Source organism: Rattus rattus, chromosome 15 (assembly GCF_011064425.1).
Source record: "Rattus rattus isolate New Zealand chromosome 15, Rrattus_CSIRO_v1, whole genome shotgun sequence".
NCBI lineage: Eukaryota > Metazoa > Chordata > Mammalia > Rodentia > Muridae > Rattus > Rattus rattus.
The window spans coordinates 65,292,837-65,314,143 of record NC_046168.1 but is presented as its reverse complement, the minus strand read 5'-3'; the positions used below and the strand labels follow the sequence as shown (position 1 = coordinate 65,314,143).

Genomic DNA, 21,307 nt, shown 5'->3' with positions numbered 1-21,307 from the left:
AATAAATGCTAAAATTATGGGTAAAACTGTTTTGATTTTTTTATGACTTGTTGTCAGTGATTATTCACATATATACACCAGGGTGTGTTAAAATTTCTCAAGTGAAAGAGGTCACAAAAGAAAGTTTGAGGAGCCCCGACCTAATATACACAAGCTCCCTGCCCCAATCCATATTCGCAGGAGTTGGTGTTAACTGAGATAGTGTGAACTGGCGTGATGTACTAGGGTGATGTTCTCAACCTGTAGGTCTCGGTCCTTTCACAGGGGTCACCTAAGACCACCAGGAAACAGATATTTATAATACACTCCAGGACAGTAGCACAAATACAGTTATGAAATAGCAAAGAAGATAATTTTGAGGCTGGGAGGGTCACTCCCACATGGGTATTAAAGGGTCGCAGCATTGGGAAGGTTCAGAACCACTCTGTACTAGGGTGTGGTGAGGGATAGGCATTTGCTGTGCTGGAACGTGTGTACTCTTATGAGCGATGATATGATTTGATGGATTATATTATGGGGTGGGGTGGTGCGATGTTGTGTTATGGTATGGCATAGCACAGTGGTATGATATGGTAAGGTATGGCATGGTATGGTATGGTATAGTATGGTATGGTATGGTATGGTATGATATGGTATGGTATGGTATGATATGGTATGGTATGATATGGTATGGTGTGGTGTGGTATGGTATGGTGTGGTATGGTATGGTATGGTATGGTATGGTATGGTATGGTACGCTGGTAAGGTATGGTATGGTATGGTATGGTATGGTATGGTATGGTATGGTATGGTATGGTGTGGTATGGTATGGTATGGTATGGTGTGGTATGGTATGGTATGGTATGGTATGGTACGCTGGTAAGGTATGGTATGGTGTGGTATGGTATGGTATGGTATGGTATGGAGCTATGGTATGCTGCTGCAGTGCAGAGCTCTGAGGCGTGGTGTTGCAGGAGGACATGTTGTGATTCGAGTGGGATCATGGCCAGTCCTCTTCAGGCCATGCAGTTCCATTGGGACAATCACCAAACGGTATTGTGTTAATTTGGGCTATCGAGGTTGAACTGGCCATTTGGTGACTTCCTTGGGCATGCCGGCTTCATAATTTATAAGAAAGCAAGTCTCTGGGCCATCCTGCAGCTGCTCTATTGAATAATTAGACACGGTGTTTTATGTCACAAATGTACAAGCCTCAGACTGATCCAGACCCTCTTACCCAGTCCAGCCCACCACTCCGTTAATTAGAGCACAGAGACAGGCATCAACTCAATTTCTTTTTATCTCTGATAAAATGACCCACAACTCATGTATTCATCTTTCTTCCATTTACCATACTTATGTCAGATATTTGATCACAGAAATGCAAAATGACTCATGCAGTGTCTGAGTGTCAATTTTTTCTTTAAAAAAAAAAATCATGGATATCGAGGATGCTGGAAGTAAAAAAGCAGTGCGATATATTTAATTGCCCTGTCACCCATAGTCTCAGAACCAGGCAAGCAGCCTCTGCTCTGTGAGCAGGGTATCACGCTGATGGTTGGACATCGTGAGACCCTGCTCGCTAAGGAAGAAAGTTGGAAATGCCACTTGCTTTTGTTTGGCGCCTCCTGGCTGTCTAAAGATCTTTAACCAGATGGCCCCACATCATAATTTATGGCTGATACTTCTTAGTTACTCGTGGCTAAAGGGAAACAGGATCCGTGCTGTGAAGGCTGGTTAGTGCTGTGCCTGGGGCATTGAGATTGACCAAACTGTCTACACGCTGGTAGACAGTTCATCATCATGGCTTCCCTAAATATCTGTGCTAAGTTATACTGCATGCTGCTCATCCCCACCCGCAGGAGCCCCGACTTCCTGCGGGCAGCCTGCCTCTCTCCTTCCACCTAGCCTGCCACCCTCTCACTCACATCACAGAACACTTCTGTTCGGCTGACTGCTTGATTTCTGTGAAGGTGGCTTGTGCCTTCTCTTTAATGGTATCCAAGTCCATGTTCTGGAGGTTCTGCAACTGCCCCAGGATAGAATCCTTCTCCTCTTCCTCATCCTGGTCCTCGTCTACCATCTTTCGGAGATCCTCGGGCAAATCCACATCGTCCCCAGCCAGCTGGATTTGTGTCTCGTCCATTTCACTCTATGTGAGAAAACATAAGAAAAACCACATAGAGGTATAACTCTGAACTGACTGGCTCATTAAGTGGCTGAGTAAAATGGAGACACGGCATGAGCATAAAGGGCTGACAGGAATGAGCAATGTGAGCAATGTGCTTGGCTGTTGTACAGTGACCCTGACCCTGGAGACAGCAGCAGACACTGCACCTCTGAGAAGGGAGGTCCCTCCCTTTATGCATCTTGTGCTGACCAGAGAGCCTTCTAGCCTAAACGTTTTCCAAGTGTGTTCCCAGAAACAGCAGCAGCAGCATATTACAAATAGAAATTCTGTGATCTTAGCCTAGATCAGAAATCTTGGGAATGGAACCCTTAAATGAAGGTCCAGAAATCTCTCTCTCTCTCTCTCTCTCTCTCTCTCTCCCCCTCCCTCCCTCCCTCCTTCCCTCCCTTCTTCTCTTCTCTTTTCCTCTTCCTTTCCCCCTCTCCCTCCCCTTCCTTTCCCCTTCCCCTCCCTCCCCTCCCCTCTCCCCCACCCCTCCCTCCATCTCAGTCTTTGTCTCTCTGTCTCTGTTTCTCTCTCTTATGTGGGTGTTTGTCTGAATGTATATCTTTGGATCATATGCATACATGCGGTTCCTGGGACCGGAGTTAAAGACGTTTTTGAATCACCATATAGCCTCCACAAGCACATGCACGCCTGGTGCCCATGGACAACAGAAGAGGACGTTGGCTGCCCTGGAACTGGAGTTACAGACTCCACCATGTGAGCAACCATGTGGTGCTTGGAATGGAACACAAGTGATCTGGGAGAACGGCCAGTGCTCTCAACCACAGAACCATCTCTCCAGCCCAAGAGGCCCTTTCTTGATGTGCAGAAAAGCTCGAAGTTCATCCCGGCTCCTTCCAGAGTAGCATTATAAACTGCAGTTGGCTCCTTGCCATGGCTTGTGGGTTCAGTAGACCCCCTCTAGGGGGTAGCAGTTGAGTGGCCAGTGACCCCCTATGACTCTATTCTTTCAATTTGCACATTTGACTGGCAGCCTCTGCTTAACCATTGCTCCTTCTTTTCCTTCTGCAGTACTGGGTTTGTTCCCCTTGGGGGCATGGAATCACATCTAACCTGACTTTAGCCCCCCGTGCCTGGAGATTATGTGTGTTATAGTGAGGGTCCTCCTTGGCACTCCATATGACTGGCTTCATCGCCACACTATATGGATGTAGCAGGATTTCCAAGTGTGCCGTGCCTGGTTTCCTGTTCTTTTTGCTGCAATAGAATAAAAAGCAACGAGAAAAGGCTGAAGAGTAGAGTTGCCCTGGGAAAGGCTCATAGTAGCTGATGTCTTCTTAGACTACAACTCTTGAACCATTTTCTATCTGGTAGCGATATATGGCGAACTTTAATTCAGGAGCACAGAAGGGAGTTAAAGGGTACTAGAAAATGTGATGGAGGACAAGGCTTATGTTAGCCCACACCCCTGCAGGTTTTAATCAGCTTGTATCTGCTACCAGAACTCATGAAATCACTAATGGTCGTTAGGTTGAGTCCGGACACACTGATTTGACCTATGACGTATCTGCAGAGTTCCTTAGGAGGTGAGAATGACCCTAACCTGGGGGCCGAGCAGAAACAGCCAGAGACTGGTTGTCCCAGGGTCTGGGAGATACGTCAGGATGAATGCATGTGCTCGCTATTCATTCTGTCTCTAACTGGGCTCAGCAGGATGAGGTGGCTGAAGTCTTCCTGGAGCTCTGACATTCTCCTTCAGGAGAGCCCTGGGGTGTGGAGCCTGACAACTTTCCCCTGGAGTCTCAGTTATCTAGTTCCAAGTGAAGTGACTGCAAGTCTAGAATGAGCTTAGGAGGCAGGGGCTTGATGCTTTGGGGGAAGATGGTCCTCACACAGGCCCTCTCCATAGACCTCCAGTTCAGCCTCTGCGGCCCACGCCTGCACTTGGCAGGTGACTTAGCCCCTCCTGATGCTTAACAGATTAATTAGTTCCTACTCAAAGCATTGTGAGAGTAATTAGTTAATCCCCGGGGGGCTCCGGGGCAATCCTGCATTTCCATTTGTTTTTATTTACCTATCCTAATGGACCGCTCTCCTGTAAGATTATCCTCTGTGCATTTCTGATGGAGGAGCTGGGGTAAAAGACTTCATCCAGTTCTCTTTTGAGCTCCGGTAAGATGGGACCGTTGCATCCCCCCAATCAAATGCAAATGATCGAAAAGACAATCCTGGGTGTCCTGCCCCACCCCTCTATGCTTGGGAGTAAAATCTCTGCACTCATGGACAGAATGCCTCTGGACGGACAGAGTGACCACTGTGGGCCTAGAGGTCTAGGCAGTAGAAGCCGGGCTGGGAGTGGGGTGGGAAGTTGGTGTGTGTGCATGCCAGCCAGTTGTACCATGAAACACCAGACCTATTCTCCTCACAAAGGATTGTCCAGCCCCAACTCACTGGACCACCTTGGCACAAAGCATTCCTCTTAGCATCTGGGTATCCAAGAAAGTGTCTTAATGGCTTCCTCCCTCATCCGTCTTGTCCAGGGAAGATGGCATGTTGGGATCCCCCAGGGCAATGCTGTCTTAGATGTTTCTGCCTTCATGAAGCTGAGAGTGGCTAAGCAAAAACCCATTTGACGCGAGGGCGATCTGGTTCTGTTCGAGGCTTGTTCATTTATTTTGGGTGTGTGATATACCAAACAGCTGGATGGGCAGATGTTTCCTGGCAGGACACATGGCATTGCCTTCAGTAGTTACTTCTCGCCACAGGCTGCTTGCCCAAGTCCTGGTTCTGAGGGAGGGGTGCTTGGCAAAGCTCCTCGGATGTTTCAGGCACCTGGGTGGCTACCTTTGCTGCTGCCCCTGCTGTTCTTAAGGAGGCCTCGGCATACCCAGCATGTAGAAGAGCCCCGAGTTTGTCTTTTCCCACAAAGGCCCTCAGTTTTTAATGTTGCTTGGAAGTGGGAAGCTCTCTCTGTTTCTAGGAAGCAGCTGTGCACGCATGGCTCTTCCTTCCTCGGAAGCTGGGAGAGGTAACCTATTAAAGCTTCTCATGTTCAACTGAGGAAAATGAGGTCCTATAAGGCAGATGCTTGCAAAGGTATCATTTCCTGTGGGTGTGATGGCTTATGCCTACAAGCCCAGCACTAGAAGGCTGAGACTACAGGATCTCCAACAGCTCTAGGCCAGTCTGAAGTACACGGAAAGTACTAGACCAGTGACACCCCTAATTGAGAATGCCATTTTTGTCATAGTTGTTGTTAATCCAGCATGGCTTCCAGAGTGGCCCAGCACTAAAGGATCTGTAGGGTCAGGTCAGTTTAAGATCCCACTATGCCATACACAGGCTGTGTGATCTTGGGAAATTGCTTTGCCTCTCTGAGTTGGCATTCTCACAGGGCAGTTGAAAGCCTGGGAGAGGGGTGGTATGGCTGAAGAAACCCTGCCTCTTGGTGTCTCAAGCTGCCTTGTCCCTCTGGACATTCAGCCTACTGCTCTTGAAGGGGGGAGAGGGGGTGAGGAGGAGGGGCCTCGGGAACCAGGACAGGCAGAGGAGGGGAGGAGGGGGGAGAGGGGAGGTAGGGGAGGACTTCACTTGAAGCAGCTGCTGGAGACAAGCTGGCTCTGTGTCTCAGACCCTGCAGAAGCCCCAAGGACCTCTAATCCTAAAAAGACTGCGGAAGGAGCCTTGGGCCATCTTTAGAATTATGTAAATATTTTGAATGAAGCAAGTTCTAAATTAAATTCTAGTGGCGTTTACGATATGACACATTTACAGACGGCTGTGTTGAGAGACTTTCATAATGAGCAGCGCCCTTCATGGGGCAGACAAACGCCAGGTGTAACTGAGTGGTGCAGCTCAGCAGGGGGACAGCAAGCTCTCCAGTGACTGACCCAGATTGACAATTCTGTTAATAGGATTGGGGCACACTGTGGAACTCTTTTCTCTTATTAATTTGGCTTGACTTATATACACATTTTGAATCAGTTGGGGACAGGGTTCACTTGCTTTTTAGAAAGAATCTTGTGGCTTTATTTAGAACATCTCACTTTACTGGATTAGAGAATATACGACATTTTAATTATAATAGAAAGTGGCCCTTTTTTGGTATACAATACTGTAATGTCCAGTCCAGCTCTGTTCGTTACATGAAAACGTTTTGAATACTCTTCTTATAACAGGCTCTTTCTGAAGTTTCTGGTATGTTGTTTTCTGGGGTATTAGTATCTCTTTTGTTTTCCCAATAACAACCATGCAGTCAGTAGTAATATCCTCTCTCTCTCTCTCTCTCTCTCTCTCTCTCTCTCTCTCTCTCTCTCTCTCTCTCGTGTGTGTATGTGTGTTTGTGTGTGTGTGTTCGCGTATATGTATTTATGAGTATAAATGTGTGTATGTGTCCTGGTCCATGCTAGGCACGGGCACAAAGATGAACTCAGTCCTGTTGAGAAGCTTGTGGCGGCTGTGAATACTTAGGGTCCTAAGATGACATAAGGCAGTGGTTCTCAACCTTCCTAATGCTACGACCCTAATGCAGTTACTAGTGACCCTCAATTGTAACATTAATTTTGTTACTACTGCATAACTGTAATTTTACTACTGTTATGAATCATAATGTGAATATCTGGGTTTTCTGATGGTCTTGGGTGACCCCTGTGGGAGAGTTATTCAGTCTCCAAGGGGGTCTCAACCCACAGGTTGAGAACCGGTGGTATAAGGGATGTACACCAAGGCAGGTGAACCTGAAGGAGGTGACCCAATCCAGCCTTCAGCTAGGGAGGGAGCCATGGGAAGTTTAGAAGAAGCAACACTAAGCCAACAATCTCCTCTAAGGGAAAGGGAGTGTGGAAATTGGGATGCAGGGACAGTGTGGGATGCAGGTCTAAGGATCATGGAGCAGCATGCAGTGAAGCCAGGAAGTCAGAAGCCACAAAGCCATGGTGGGGGGGGGCATGCAGGGCACAGTCATAGCTGGGATTTCTTGTAAAAGTCATAGTTAGCCTTTGGGGAAGACCCAAACAGGCAGGGAAAGAACAAGAACAGAGCTACATTTTGTAAACTCATACTCTGAGTCACAAGGCTCAGAGCTGCTGTCCTAACAGAGATGGAAATGCTGCAGCTTGCATGGGGGACATGCTGAGAGCATCCACAGGGTGAATAGAGGTGACTGGGTGATTGTGGCTAGAACAAGCAGCAAGTGTGTTTTCCATGTGCCAACCTGGCCATGGGTGACCACGACAGCCACCAGTGCATCTTGGGTAGGAGCAAGTTTGTGGGGTAATGAGTAAGGCGTTTGACGGTTAGCTTGCTCTCCCAGGGAGGTGACCCGGTAGTGACATTTAAGCAGAGATGTAAGCTGGAGCTGAGAGTCACCAACATGTAGATGGCAACGGAAAACAACAGCCAGAGGTAGCCACCCAGCAGGAATGGACGGACTTGAGTCAGACTTGAGTCTCCAGGGAGATGGCTAAGGGAGCATGCTGGGACATTCTAGAAAATGGGGATAGATGGGGAAATGTAACCTAAAGAAAAACAAATAGAGTTGGCGGTAAACCAGAGGAGAAGAAACTGCGTGGCAGAAGTGACCACCCGTGCTAAGGGAACGGGGGCTCAGACAGGAAGGAAGTGTGTGGATAGACCATTGGGATTCTAAAACAGTGGTTCGCAACCTGTGGGTGTCAGCCTCCATCAGGGTCTCATATCACACACCCTGCATGTCAGATATTTACATTACAGTTCATAACAGCAGCAAGATTAGTTATGAAGTAGCAGTGTTATGGCTGGGGGTCACCACAACATGAGGAACTGTATTAAAGGGTGGCAGCATTAGGAAGACTGAGAACCACAGTGCCAAAGGAAGATGGAACTGAGGCAGGAACCAGGCCAGTCAAGGTTTGTTCAGGTGAAAAGGACCGCTTGCTTGCCTCGGTTGGGATGGAGGCAGTTTCCTCTATGGGAGCTGTCAGGAGGGAAAACTGAAGGCGCAGAGCAAGGGAACAGCTAACTGACAGAGCCGATCCCACCTCACATGAGCATGGATGATGCTAAGCATCTTAAACACTCCAATGCTGCAACTGAAAACCAGAGGAACCCAACACAGGCTGGGTGTGTGATGTATATGCAGTATATGCACATATCTACCCATAGATGTGTATATACACATCCACCCCATAGATGTGCATATATATACATATTTATCCCATATATATCCATTCCACATATATCCACCCCATAGATGTGTATATATATATATATCCATCCCATATATATATCCACCCCATAGATGTGTATATATATATATCCACCCCATAGATGTATATACACACATCCACCCTGCAGATGTATATACATATCCATCCCATAGATGTGTGTGTATGTATATATATATTCACCCTATAGATGTGTATATATATACATATCCATCCCATATATATATCCATCCCAGAGATGTATATATACATATCTACCCCATAGATGTGTGTGTGTGTGTATATCCACCCCATAGATGTATATATCCCATATACATCCATCCCTTGGAGTGCCGACAGCATGGTTACTGCATTCATTTGACGACTTATCTAACTACTGCAATTAACAATGGCCATCCCAAAGCCTGCGTTCTGCATTGTTAAGAATCACTTTTGTTTTTCCAGCCAGTAATAAGAGAGTGAAATTCTCTTGCCTAGGAAACACCAGCCAAGTAAACTTCTTTAGAAAGTACAGTTCTGATTCCAAAGTGTGACACAGCTGTCCTCATTAAACCTGACAGCTCCTGGGAAGGCATTTTTCTCAGATCTGCTCCTTGTTTGGCTTTGGTCAAGGGAAAGGCTCTAAATTGACTCCTGGGGTTATGTAACTGCAGTGGTGGTGACGGGAGGGTATTGTGAATGAAGGGCCTAGCACCCTTCTTAGGAAAAGGGTGTGTTGAACTTGTCCTGTTCCCTATAGACTGCTCACTCTCTACTCTGACTGCTCACCTTCCGCATACGTCATCAGATAACACAGGGCTGCTTATGCTACAGATGCTGTGTGCAGGGAGTGGCTGTTAGGTGCACCTCATTCTCTGCCCAGGGCCATTTTCTCTGTCAGCCCACTGTTCCGTTCTAATGTCTAGCATGGTGGAGGGGCTGACAGTTTAGAGAGGGTGTGAGGAGACTGGGGCATAGTAAGGTCCTGAATGAAGAGTCCGTTGGCCCAGTAAGCTTTGCCATCTTTCATAAACCTCTCGATTCACGTGCTTCTCATAATTACATATGCAGTGCGTACCTGTAGTGTGTCCTTCCCTAGATTCAAAAAGTAAAAAGTAAAAGTCCTCAGGCTGTTACCAGGAGGCTGAAGCATGGTGGCCATCCTGGAACCTAGATCTATTTTAGGAAGAGAATTTAGTGATTATAGGGGCATGCCTCTCAGTTGACCTTGTGTGGGAAGCATGCTGTGACTAGGTTCTCTGTCACAGAGCCAGTGACTGTAGGGCAAGGGGCAGGAAAGTGACCTCTCTTCCCAGTCCAGGGTCTCTGGCTACTACAAGTAGCCCACTCAGATTCTGACTGTGGTATTCTGAGAACACTCCAAAGGTTCCAGTGGGAAGGAAGGGCTCTGTGGCACAGTCCAAGGAAAACATAAGATTTGCCTATAATGTGGCAAACCCAGCAGAGTGGACACAGGTTGGCTGGCGGCAACACTGGGACAAAAGCATGGCCTTCAGAGCACCCGTCTTCCCCGTCTTTTCTTGTAGTTTGATATTCCAGTTCTGTCAGCTCACCCCCAATTACTGTCATTACAGAACTATACCGTCCTAGCTGTTTAAAAACAGGCTCTCTCTTGCCGTTCCACAGGAAGATTTAAGAAACACACCTTCACCTTCAACAGCGAAACGATGGGTGTTTAAAGAGTAGACTGTCATCCGGACATGAGTTTTACAGAGTCCTAATGCTTTTCAGCCCGGGACAGGGATAGTCCTTCAGGTGACTACCACCAGGGGGCACCTGGCACTGGGGCTCACCCGGGCAGGCAGCCTCTGGGGTGTGCTCCATGGACAAGTCTGCAGGTGGCTCCGCCCAGAGCTGCTCTCCTCCGGAGCTTGGAGCCTCTGTCCTGGTGTGGTGCTGACCTCCAGAGCTGCTTCTGACTCTTGTGGGTTCTTGTGACCACTGCTCCCTGAACCTCATTGGTGAGGAGGACAGATGGACGTGTAACTCAGAAGGCAGAGGAAGTGCCCAAGGGTGCCGCTCTACGGCAAACACGAGGCGCCACACATGGAGGCTGGGGAAGTAAGCTGCATCTGGCGCTACACAGATTAAATGAAACGTGATTTGATTTCTTTTTTTTTTTTTTTTCACAGTTTCTATTAAGTACTGTTTTCATAGAGAGCCGGGCTGGATTCCAATCCCATAGACTTTACAGAAAGTAGGCAAACCTGTCATAAGCAGCAGGGTTTTAGGTGTTTCTCATATCACTGGGGAATTCTTGAAACGCCATATAGAGTCAATCTTACAAACTGCGACTGTAATTGAGAAACACCACAGGGAGGCTCCCAGCCGAAAGGCAACTGGCCAAAGAACTGTGGCCGTACAGTGCTCTCGAGCGAAATTCTCATGTGGGTACTTGGAGCATGGGCAACCTGGGAGGTCCCTGCAAACAGTCAGAGGTCAAGAAGGCAGAGGACGCTCTGGTGTTTGTGGGAGTGGGGCTCTGTCCTGTCCCTAACAGAGTCAGTCGTAGGGCAGTGTGGATTATCCATGTTTCCATGTGGTTTTAAGCCAGAGAGAATTCAGACTTTGTACTCAATTGTTTGGGAGCTGAAAGAGCAGACACCAATACCATCGGTACAGGCGACTGTGTTCAAATCCTTTTGTGTTTTATTCTTGCTCATGGCCAGGAAGCCTGAGCTGTAACCTGTCTTGTGGCTCACCAGGCATAGTCAGTCCTGGTTTTCCTGAACTTCCTTAACTCTCCTGAGCTGAGGTTTTCCTTGGGGGTACAGTGAGGTGACAGCATGGGGTTAGATGGCCTCCAAGACTTCCTCTGCAGGATTCATGAAAACAAGGAGATGATGGGCTGGGGAAATGGTTCAGTGAATAAAGCACTCGCTACACAAGCAGGAGGACCTGAGTTCGGATCCCCAGGGCCCATGTAAAGTTTGATGCAGTAGTGTGTGCCTTGTAGCCAGTATTCCTGTGGTGAGAAGAGAGGCGGAGGCAGGACAGTTTCTACAAGCTCTCGAGCTCTGGGATATGCAGAGACAAACAAGACACCATCTCAAACAAGCAGAAATGATAACCAACAAGCTTGCTAGCTTCTGACCTCCACACAAACTCATGGGACACAGGTACACACATATGCACACACACACACACACACGACACATGACACACAGGCACGTGTACACACACACACACACACACACACACACACACACACACACTGGAAGATAAAACAATTGTTTCCAAGCCTTGTGTAATGGAGGCAGCTTTAGCAGAGAGGGCTTGTGAGCAAGGGTAAGCCACGCAATAAAAACTGGACTCTGCTGTGGATTTCCCAATTCTTCATCCTCCTCTGCCAGCTGACTTAGGCAAATGGCTGCCTATGTGGATAGGGTGACCACTATCTTCCGAAGAGTGTGCACAGCAGTTGAACATTTCATGAGGATAACCCATTCCTTTGTATTGTTTCCAATGGAAAGCTCTGGTTCCAAAGGACAGCTTGGTATAGAAACTAGGCTTACTGATTCTTTGAGGAGAATCTAGAGTTGAGAGTCCAGACTATGCTGCTAAGCCCCCGGTGCCCCAGCCCTGAGTCTGTAAATGAGCAGGAATAGTAAGCTCACCATTAGAGAAGGGGACAGCAAAGGCTGAGTGCTCCAGTTTAGGAGCTGAGTTATTGCAGTGAAGACGGACATGGGTGTGCTTACTTGAGTCTCTTAGACCCCTGATTGTTTCTATCAGGAAACAAGACAGATTTATGGTAGCTGATCACCACGCCTACACCCATACACCCAGTGGGACCCTGCCACTTCCAGGTGCTGTACTAGCTCTTCTGCTCTATCTCTAACAAAGCTCTATCAGGTGAAATTAGGCATCGTTGTCCTCCTTTTGTATATGGGGAAACGGAGGGTCTCAGGAGTTGCACCATGTTCCTGGCAGAGCCAGACTTGAGACCTCCCTTTCCCTAGAGCCTCACTAAATGATGACAGAATGTTGTCTGACACGAAGCCTCCAAAACCCCAACTGTGAAAGACGCATGCACAGATGATGAGTGTGTATGTGTGCTGTGTGTGTGGTATGTGTGTGGTGTGGGATGTGTGTCCCTGTGTTTTTGTATGTCTGTATATGTGGTGTGTGAGTGTGTGGCATGGTATGTGTATCTCTATGTATGCGTGTGTCTGTGTGTCTGTATGCATGTCTGTGTGTGTGTCTGTATGTGTGTCTGTGTGTGTGTTTATGTGTGTGATGTCTATGTGTGCGTGTGTGTGTGGTGTGGTGTGTGTATATGCATACATCTGTGCCTGTCTGTCTGTCTGTCTCCCCCCACCCCCATGGTGTTTGAATTGTGCTCCATCCTAAGCAATATTTGTGCTGCTTTAATCCACCCAGGGAAGGATTGCTCAGGACTTCTACTCAGCATTGTATTTCACATACAGGCTGACTGCATAGGGAGGGTCACATTCAACTCAGAGAATCTCAGGAAATTCAGTGGATGATGAGCATGGAAGGGGCGGGGTTTGAGGATAGAAGGAAAGGGGTTTTCCAGTTCCCTCCTTTTAAAAGTGCAAGCATAGTGGAGAAAAGTAAAGCTGAATGGGGTGCAGGGGTTGGGGTGGGGATCATTCTTCCTGACTCACTGGATGTATGGGGCGTTATCTCTTGCCGAGGGCACAGTTTTGTTCTGTGGGAATCTTGGGGAGCTGCCACAGGATGGACGCTAAGCTGCTGGCATTAGCAGTTTTGACCTTGCCTAGACAGGACACTTCACTTTGATTAGCACTTGTAGATCCTGGAGTTAGTTTTTCCAGGGATCTACAGGAGACTTACTGAGGAAAAGACTTTCGTTGTCCTTTCTAACCCATGAAGACGTGGATGTGGCTCATTTGGGGGGGAGGTTGCATTTGGGAGGACTTTTACATTGGTTGTACTGGGCCTACGAGGCTCTGCAGAGAGAATGCATTTTCAGAATGCAAACTTGAAGACCCATTTTAGTGGGGGGTAAAGGCAGGATAGTTAATGGACCTGGGTAGTTCCTCAGGAAGCGAGGAGGATGGGAACACTAGAAATGAGTGAGAATAGCCAAGTTGCATGCCTTCTGCCCCTTGGAGACAAGCCCTGGAATAGCATCTCCGAGCCGTGGGACACAGCATGTTAACACATCCTCTTCCCACTAGCAGGTCTGAGATGGAGAAGAAGATGCCGGTGAGAGCCACCAGCACTCTGTCATCTTCCAGAGAGAGAGAGAGAGAGAGAGAGAGAGAGAGAGAGAGAGAGAGAGAGAGAGAGAGAGAGAGAGAGAGAGACCAGGTAGAGGCAGTAATTGAAGGGTGTAAGCCCTGGCTTAGGTCAGGAAGGCTCTGTGTTGTGCCTGCATTTTCAGCTATGAGATGGAGGTAAAAATGGGCCCTAAGTGAGTCATCCATGTGGAACACAATGCCTGACGCCTAGAAAGAACTTAAGAAACGTCAGTCATAACAGTGTACTCATGGGGCAGGGAGGTACAAGGTTCGGTAACAACAAAGTGACCCTGTAGAAAATAAGGACCAACTACAAGGTAGTCTTCAGGCTACATTTGAGCCATCACATATGCATGCCCATATTCATACACACAAATGTCCTCGCATGAGTCATGCACACACCCACGCTCACAGACATGCACATACACATATGTAGACATATGCACACACACATACACACATACACATACACATATATACATACCCACACTCACAGACATACATACACACACATATATACACACCCACACTCACAGACATACACACACATATGCACACACACATACATACATATGCACAAACACATACCCACACACATATACACACACATACACACGCATATGCACACACATACACACATATGCACAAACACATACCCACACACATATACACACACATACACACATATACACACCCACACTCACAGACATACACACACACACACACACCTCATTTATTAGTATCTGGTTTTGTGAATCAGTTCCACAAACATTAAACTGTTTACATGAACTCCTATGCTTTTTATTACATGTTAGTAGTTACATGAAATGCATGAAGTGAACTCCTATGCTTTTTATTACATGTAAATAGCAACATGAATTGCATGAAGTTCAATGCTTTAAACAATAGCATGTATGTAAATTAGGACATACAGTTATTTATCAATGTATCTTGCTGACAATCAAACATTACCCATTTTTTATTATTAAGATATGAGACACTGTCTTACCTTCGGAAGCCTGTATTTGTCTCTGAGGTGGACTCGTAGGCATGCCCTCTCAGCCTTTTTCTGAGTAAATGCAGCATCTCTCTCCATCCTAAAAAAAGGCAAAGAACAGGAAACAGGGTCTTAGGGATAGAGGGCCCCACACATTCCAGGGTGCTCAGGAAGTAGGACCCTCAGATACACTTGATTGCCACTGGCTATTGACATTTGGGGAAATGTAGACTTTCCCCTCCAAGTCCCCAGTATTGGCTTCCCTTTTACTATCATTATGGCCCTTCAGCCCTCTGGAGGTCTAAGTCCTCAGATAGTCGGGTCTCGGAAGGGCTTTGTGAGGGCATCAGAAAGAGGATGTAGGCGGACCGTGTGGTCCAGGACCCTGAGGTCCAGGACCCTGAGTCTCACCATCACCAACCAGTGGGGAAGGCTGATTTCACTTCTGCTCCTCTTCGACTGCCTCAGAACCTTTTAAACGGGAGGCTACATTTCCAATAAGCCCCTCCCTGAACTCTTAAGGAAGCAAAAGGCAAGCTGCCCCATTCTAGGATACAGATATTCTTTGCCTGTGGGGTTTGGAGATAGGATACTAAGTTACTTCCGTTCACTGTCACTGCGCCAGGCCCCAGGGACAATGTTTAGACAGTGTCCCCTTGTCTACGAATGAGTCTGTGTCTGTTTTCATCATGCCGGCCAGACTGGGGGCCCAGCTCTGGGGATGACCTACTTTGGTGGTTCTCAGCGTGTAAGTCTGGACCCTTTGAGAGTCACGTATCAGATATTGTACATACTTACATACAATTCATAACTAGGAAAATTACAGCTAGGAAGTAGCAACGAAAACAATTTATGGTTGGGGGTCATTACCACATGAGGAACTGTACTAAAGGGTCACAGCATTAGGAAGGTTGAGAGCTATTGACCTAATTGGATCCATGGTTAGCTCAACTTGAAACAGACTCCCTGGGTCATGATTATCTAAGCAGAAGCGTAAAGTTTTGGGGACTGTGTGCAAAGCTCACAGGAATTGCCTCCTTCCCTGGTTGCCCACCGAAGTGCATGATCAATGCTGAATTTATCCAAAGGCACTGTCAAATGGCTGTATCGGGATGGACCGATTAGATAAACGAAGTTTCTTTGGGAAGCTGGGACTGAGACTGAGAAAGTGAACCTTGAAGCATGGCTTGAAATATAACAAGTGAACCTGAAAGCTATTGGCTGGCACAGTCTACTGGGACTGTGGTCCAGGTCATAGAAGGCTCTCTATGAGCAAGAGCTGGCTGCTAAGAAGACAGGAATGCGGCCTTGTGGGGACAGAACAATGCCAAGGGTTCAAAAGAGTGTTCATGGTCACTCAGTAGACACGTGGGTCTCTCGTACACCCAAGGGAGTCCTGGTAAGTTTTGCGTGGATTCTATGGGGTATTGCATGAACATAAATCCTGTTTTCATTTTTTTAGGTGACATTTGACTACTGGTTTTGTTTGTTTGTTTGCTTTTTTACTTCAAGCTGGGAAGTAGTGCTAACCATTATAAGAAAAGCTGACTTTGAAGTTGGGATACACATGAAACAAACAGATTAAATGGCTGATCACCAGGTGCCTTGGGCTCAAGTGTTCTTGACTCAGTTCTACCTCCAGAACATTCTGGAATAGGCCTGAGACGACACTGTATTCAACCTTCACATTTTTAGAGAAAGAAACAGGAAAGGTGATTTTATCCAGTGCCTTGTGGTATGAGTAGGAAGCAATCCTTTCTGCTCGATATCTTATTAAGAAAGCTTTCAAACATACAGGAACGTTGAAAGAATTTTAGACTGAGAGCCCCATTTCAATTACTTAGGCTTCTCCAGTTCACATCTCATGTTTTAATACACACCTATCCTCTGCTCATTTATTCATCTTACCTGTTGGTATATTTAAAGCTGCAAAACTCACTACTACTCTCCGGTACACTTCAGCCTGCCTATTATTAGCTGGGGTTACATATTTATTTATATGTCCTCTGATTTTCTTTAGAAGGAAAGAAAACTGCACGCAATTGACTTCCCAAGCCTTAAAGTGCACAACTTGGTGATACCCCCAAATACCACACCTATGGCACCCGATGCCCTTTAATCAGAAAGACTGAAAACACCACCTCAGCAGTTTCTTTGTTTTTGTTTTTGTTATTTTTTTTTTTGTTTTTTTTTTTTGGCCGATTACATCAAGGCCAATCATCCTGTACTAGTTGTTGTTAAGCTGTGCTAAGCGTGGTGGACAGAGGCACCCAGTGTCGTTCATCTCCATCTGTATCAGTAGCATCCAGAGGCCGGGATGCTGCAGGGTTCTGCTTCAGCAGGACCAACGTTCATGGGGTTAGAGGCAGAGTCAAAGGAAGGGCATCCTCAGAGGCCAAGAGCCATCAGCCTGGGCACTAGAGGCGTGGGCTGGGATGCACCCCCTTTGCTCTGCGGGGCAGCGAAGGCTGGGTACTCACTTCTCTTCAATCATCTGCTTCTGGTATTCCTCGTATTCCTCTCTAGTCATCCCTTTAGCCGCCGCGGGGTCCGAGGTGCCTCCTTCTTCTTTCTTTTCTTCAGACCCACCTCCAAATCCTAAATTCTTTACCTGGTTACTTATCATATTTTTCACAAAGAAAGCCATTGTCTCAGCCTTGGAGAACCAAAACCCAGTCAAAGATCGCCCAAAAGAACCCAACGAAACCAAAGCAAAACCTTCAGATATTTTCAACCACAGCCAGGCATTTGGGAGCGGAGGATTTGCGCAGCCTCCTCTGTCCAAGGGCACATCGGTAGAGGAGAGTGCTTTTGCTAGTCGTAAGCTGGATTAGAGGGTGAACTCTTAGTATAGAGGCAGATGGTTCCGATTACTAAAACCCACGGTCAGATGCAACCCTCTGCCTTATGATTAATACACTCAGCTAATTTCACAGGGCAGAAGCCCCACCCACCTCTGCCCTGTTCTCCTCAGCCTTCTACATTTTATTTTGCTTTTGGCCGGAGCTGGAGATGGAGAGCAGGGCTTTTGCGCATGTCAGACCAGCACGCTACCTCTGAGCAATGCCCCCATTCCCTAAAACTCAAGCTATATACCCAGCAGGGCTTCATCAACAGTCCAGCTTCAATTACATTGATTGGAGTCAACTGAATATATGGCTCCACATCCCTGCCCTGGATGGAAATAGTCCAGTGAGACTCAAACCCCCGAATGGTTTATGAAGCAAAAATAATGCTTTTGATCCATATTTTATCTCACCATATTTTATCCTAGGCAAACTGCAGAAATCGAACACCAGTTCAGTTTCGTCCCACTTCACAGGGAATGGTGTCTCACACAGAAATACATGAGTCATGCAAGGGGGTTCAAAATGTGAGCCCTGGTCCTGAGTTTGCACAGGAAGAGTTGCTTAGCTTCTACTACATGGAAGAGCTGCTCATCTTCCTGAGAAGGATATGTCTGATGCTGATAGGAACCCACGGGGAAGGAAGTCCTCAGTGTGTACACGTGCACTTTTTTCCTTATACGCAGTGCACATCCTAGGTGATCGGCATCAACACAGCTACAGCCCTGACAGTGTTTTGTAACAGGACATCCTCTCTGGCTTTTATCAGGTCAAGGTAAGAACTGAGCGTAGCTAAGACTTTAATCCAGTGGTTCTCAACCTGTGGGTGGTAACCCTTTGTGGTAGGGGTGGAGATCAAACGACACTTTCACAGGGATCGAATATCAGATATCCTGCATATCAGATATTTACTTTAGAATTCATAACAGTAGCAAAATTACAGTTATGAAGTAGCAATGAAAATAATTTTATGGTTGGAGGCCACCACAATATGAGGAATTGTATTAAAGGATTGCAGCATTAGGAAGGTTTAATCTATGATCGAACATTTCTAATTAAGAGCTGGGGGGGGTACTTATTTATAATTCGTGTTCATTATTTTCTCAGCAGGAACACATCTTTCCAGGTGTCTTAGTTAGGGTTTACTGCTGTGAACAGACACCATGACCAAGGCAGCTCTTATAAGGACAACACTTAATTAGGGTTGGCTTACAGGTTCAGAAGTCTAGTCCATTATCATCAAGGTGGGAACAGGGCAGCATCCAGGCAGGCATGGTGCAGGAAAAGCTGAGAGTTCTATATCTTCATCTGAGGGTTACTAGCAGAATACTGACTTCCAGGCAACTAGGATGAGGTCTTAAAGCCCATACCCATAGTGACACACCTATTCCAACAGGGCCACACTTCCTAATAGTGCTACAACTTGGGCCAAGTATATACAAACCATCATATTCCACTCCCTGGCCCCACAGGCTTGTTCAAACACATGAGTCTATAGGGACAATATCTAGCCATAGCATAATAAAAAATACATTTAGTCCAACTTCCAAAGCCCCGATAGTCTATAGCAGTCTCAAAGACGTTAAAAGTCCAAAGTTCAAAGTCACTTCTGAGATTCATCCAATCACTGAACTGTAATCCCCAAAGCCAGACAGGAAACCAGCTGGGCAAACTCCAAACTCTGCATCTCCATGTCTGATGTCCAAGCTGTCTTCAGATCTCCAACTCCTTTTTCATCTTTGTTGACTGCAACAAACTTCTTTCTCCTGGGCTTGTTTCTGCTCCCTGTTAGCAGCTTCTCCTCAGCAGATAGTCCACAGCTCTGGCGTCTCCAACATCTTGGGGTCTCCAAGACAACCTCAATGTTATAGCTTCTTGTTTCAATGTCTGGGATCCACACATGATCTTCCGGGTTCCTCTAAACAGTTGGCATCACTTCTCCAGCTCTGTCCTCTGTAGCACTCTAAGCTCAGGTTGATCCACTCCACTGCTGTTGCTGTTCTTGGTGGCCATCCATGGTACTGGCATCTCCAATACACTTGGGTCTTCTGCTGCAACTAGGTTTCACCATTAGCCTCTCATAGGCTCCCTTCATGGTGCCAAGACTCAACTCCTTTGCATGACCCCTTCAGTCCTGGGCCATCAATTGTGACTGAGGCTGCACCTTCACCAATGGCCTCCCATGGCCTCTCACAGTGCCAAGCCTCAGCTGCTCTTCATGACCCCTTCATGCCTTCAAAATCAGTACCACCTGGGTGACTCTTACACCTTACCATGAACAGCTGCAGCATGAGGTACAACCTTGGCTATCTCTGGAACACAGCTTCTTCATGCCCTCAGAAAACACTTTGCAGAAGATTTCGCCTCAGTAATTCTGGTGTCTTCTTAGTCACTGCTAATTTCTTAGCTCCAGCTAGCCAGCATCAATTGTTCCAGTAAGTCCCTTCTATTTTTCACTCTAAAGCCAGAGCTACAAGGGTAAAACTGCTGAATTCTGCTGCTTGCAGGGGCTGGAACAGAGCCCCTTGTTCTATTATATTATCACCAGCTTTATGTTTTCCAACCCCTTCACTGCATAAGCATGGCTGTCCTGGAACTTTCCCCTTACACTGTCTTTAAACTCAGAGATCTGCATGCCTGACTGCCTGCCTGTTCTTAGCACTGGGACTAAAGGTGTGGATTTAAGTTTTTCTTCACCTAGAACTTGCTCTGTTCCAGCCTGGCCTTGAACTCGGAGATCTGTTTGCCTCTTGAGGTTAAAGGCTTGTGCTAACATGCCTGGACCTAAACTTAGCTGGGTGGGATCTTGCCCCATGTCACTACTCCCTTAATTCAATTTAATATCTTTGAACATAAGATTCAGCTCCATATCACTCCCTGGTGCCCTTTTAATACTTGAACCATATATTTTATATTTTTCCTTACTCATCTTGCTATGCCCATTTAAAATACTCTTTATGAGACTTAACCAGAGAACAAAATCTATGATGGGCGTTTCTGAGATTGCCATTGTCAATGCAATTAATCTGAGTCTCTTCACTTTAGCCTTAGGCAGACTCTTCAGACAAGGGCAAAAAGTAGCACATTCTTCACTAAAATACCACAAAAACAATCTCGAGGCCACATATTGAAATTTTCTCCTGAAATGGTGTGGGTCAGGTCCACATAATTCAAATCACTCTCAGTAACAAAGTCTTCCACATTCCTACCAGGATAGCCTATTAAGCCCCATTTAAAGCATTCCATTGCTTTCCAAATCCAAAGTCCCAAAATCCACATTCTTACAAACAAAAGCATGATCAGGCCTATCACAGTAATACCCCAGTCCCTGGTACCATATTCTATCTTAGTTAGAGTTTACTGCTGTGAACAGACACCATGACCAAGGCAACTCTTGTACGGACAACATTTAATTAGGACTGGCTTACAGGTTCAGAAGTCTAGTCCATTATCATCAAGGTGGCAGCATGGCAGAGTCCAGGCAGGCCTGGTGCAGGAGGAGCTGAGAGTTCTACATCTTCATCTGAAGGCTGCTAGCAGAATACTGACTTTCAGGCAGCTAGGATGAGGGTCTTAAAGCCCATATCCACAAGGCCACACCTACTCCAATAGGACCACACCTTCTAATAGTGCCACTCACTGGGCCAAGTATATCAAATCATCACACTGGGCATAGGCCACCATCCCTAAGAGTGAATGGAAGTAGATAACCTGAGTTTTGGTGGCTTTTGCATAACATGTTCACTGTCTATTTTAAAGTGTAATTTCCCTATTACTAATCTGTTTTTAAAGTGCTGCTCAGATAGCTTTGACATGAAAGACTAATAGATATTGTACAAACTTCACCCCACAATTGAAGTGTTCTCCAATTGAGAACAAACATTAGCACTCATCCCTACTTTCCTTTCTCAATA

The 21,307-nt window shown here is 46.5% G+C and overlaps 1 protein-coding gene across 1 annotated transcript; it reads right to left on the bottom strand.

Moving 5' to 3' along the window:
* Positions 1-1,903: 1,903 nt before the first annotated feature.
* On the bottom strand, positions 1,904-17,318 carry Cplx4 (complexin 4). Its single transcript, XM_032886241.1, has 3 exons — positions 17,028-17,318; positions 14,560-14,647; positions 1,904-2,131 (listed from the first exon to the last, which is right to left on the bottom strand). Exons 1-3 carry the CDS (start codon positions 17,192-17,194, stop codon positions 1,904-1,906), a joined length of 483 nt encoding a protein of 160 aa, XP_032742132.1. The 5' UTR covers positions 17,195-17,318.
* Between the last annotated feature and the right edge of the window lie 3,989 nt (positions 17,319-21,307).

Bases quoted from the DNA above. Each gene is read 5' to 3' on its own strand.
- Cplx4 (XM_032886241.1), bottom strand. From the start codon at position 17,194: ATGGCTTTCTTTGTGAAAAATATGATAAGTAACCAGGTAAAGAATTTA. The intron at 14,648-17,027 runs GTGAGTACCCAG...GCCTTTTTTTAG, and splicing joins AAGCAGATGATTGAAGAGAA to GATGGAGAGAGATGCTGCAT. The intron at 2,132-14,559 runs GTAAGACAGTGT...TTTCTCACATAG, and splicing joins ACAAATACAGGCTTCCGAAG to AGTGAAATGGACGAGACACA.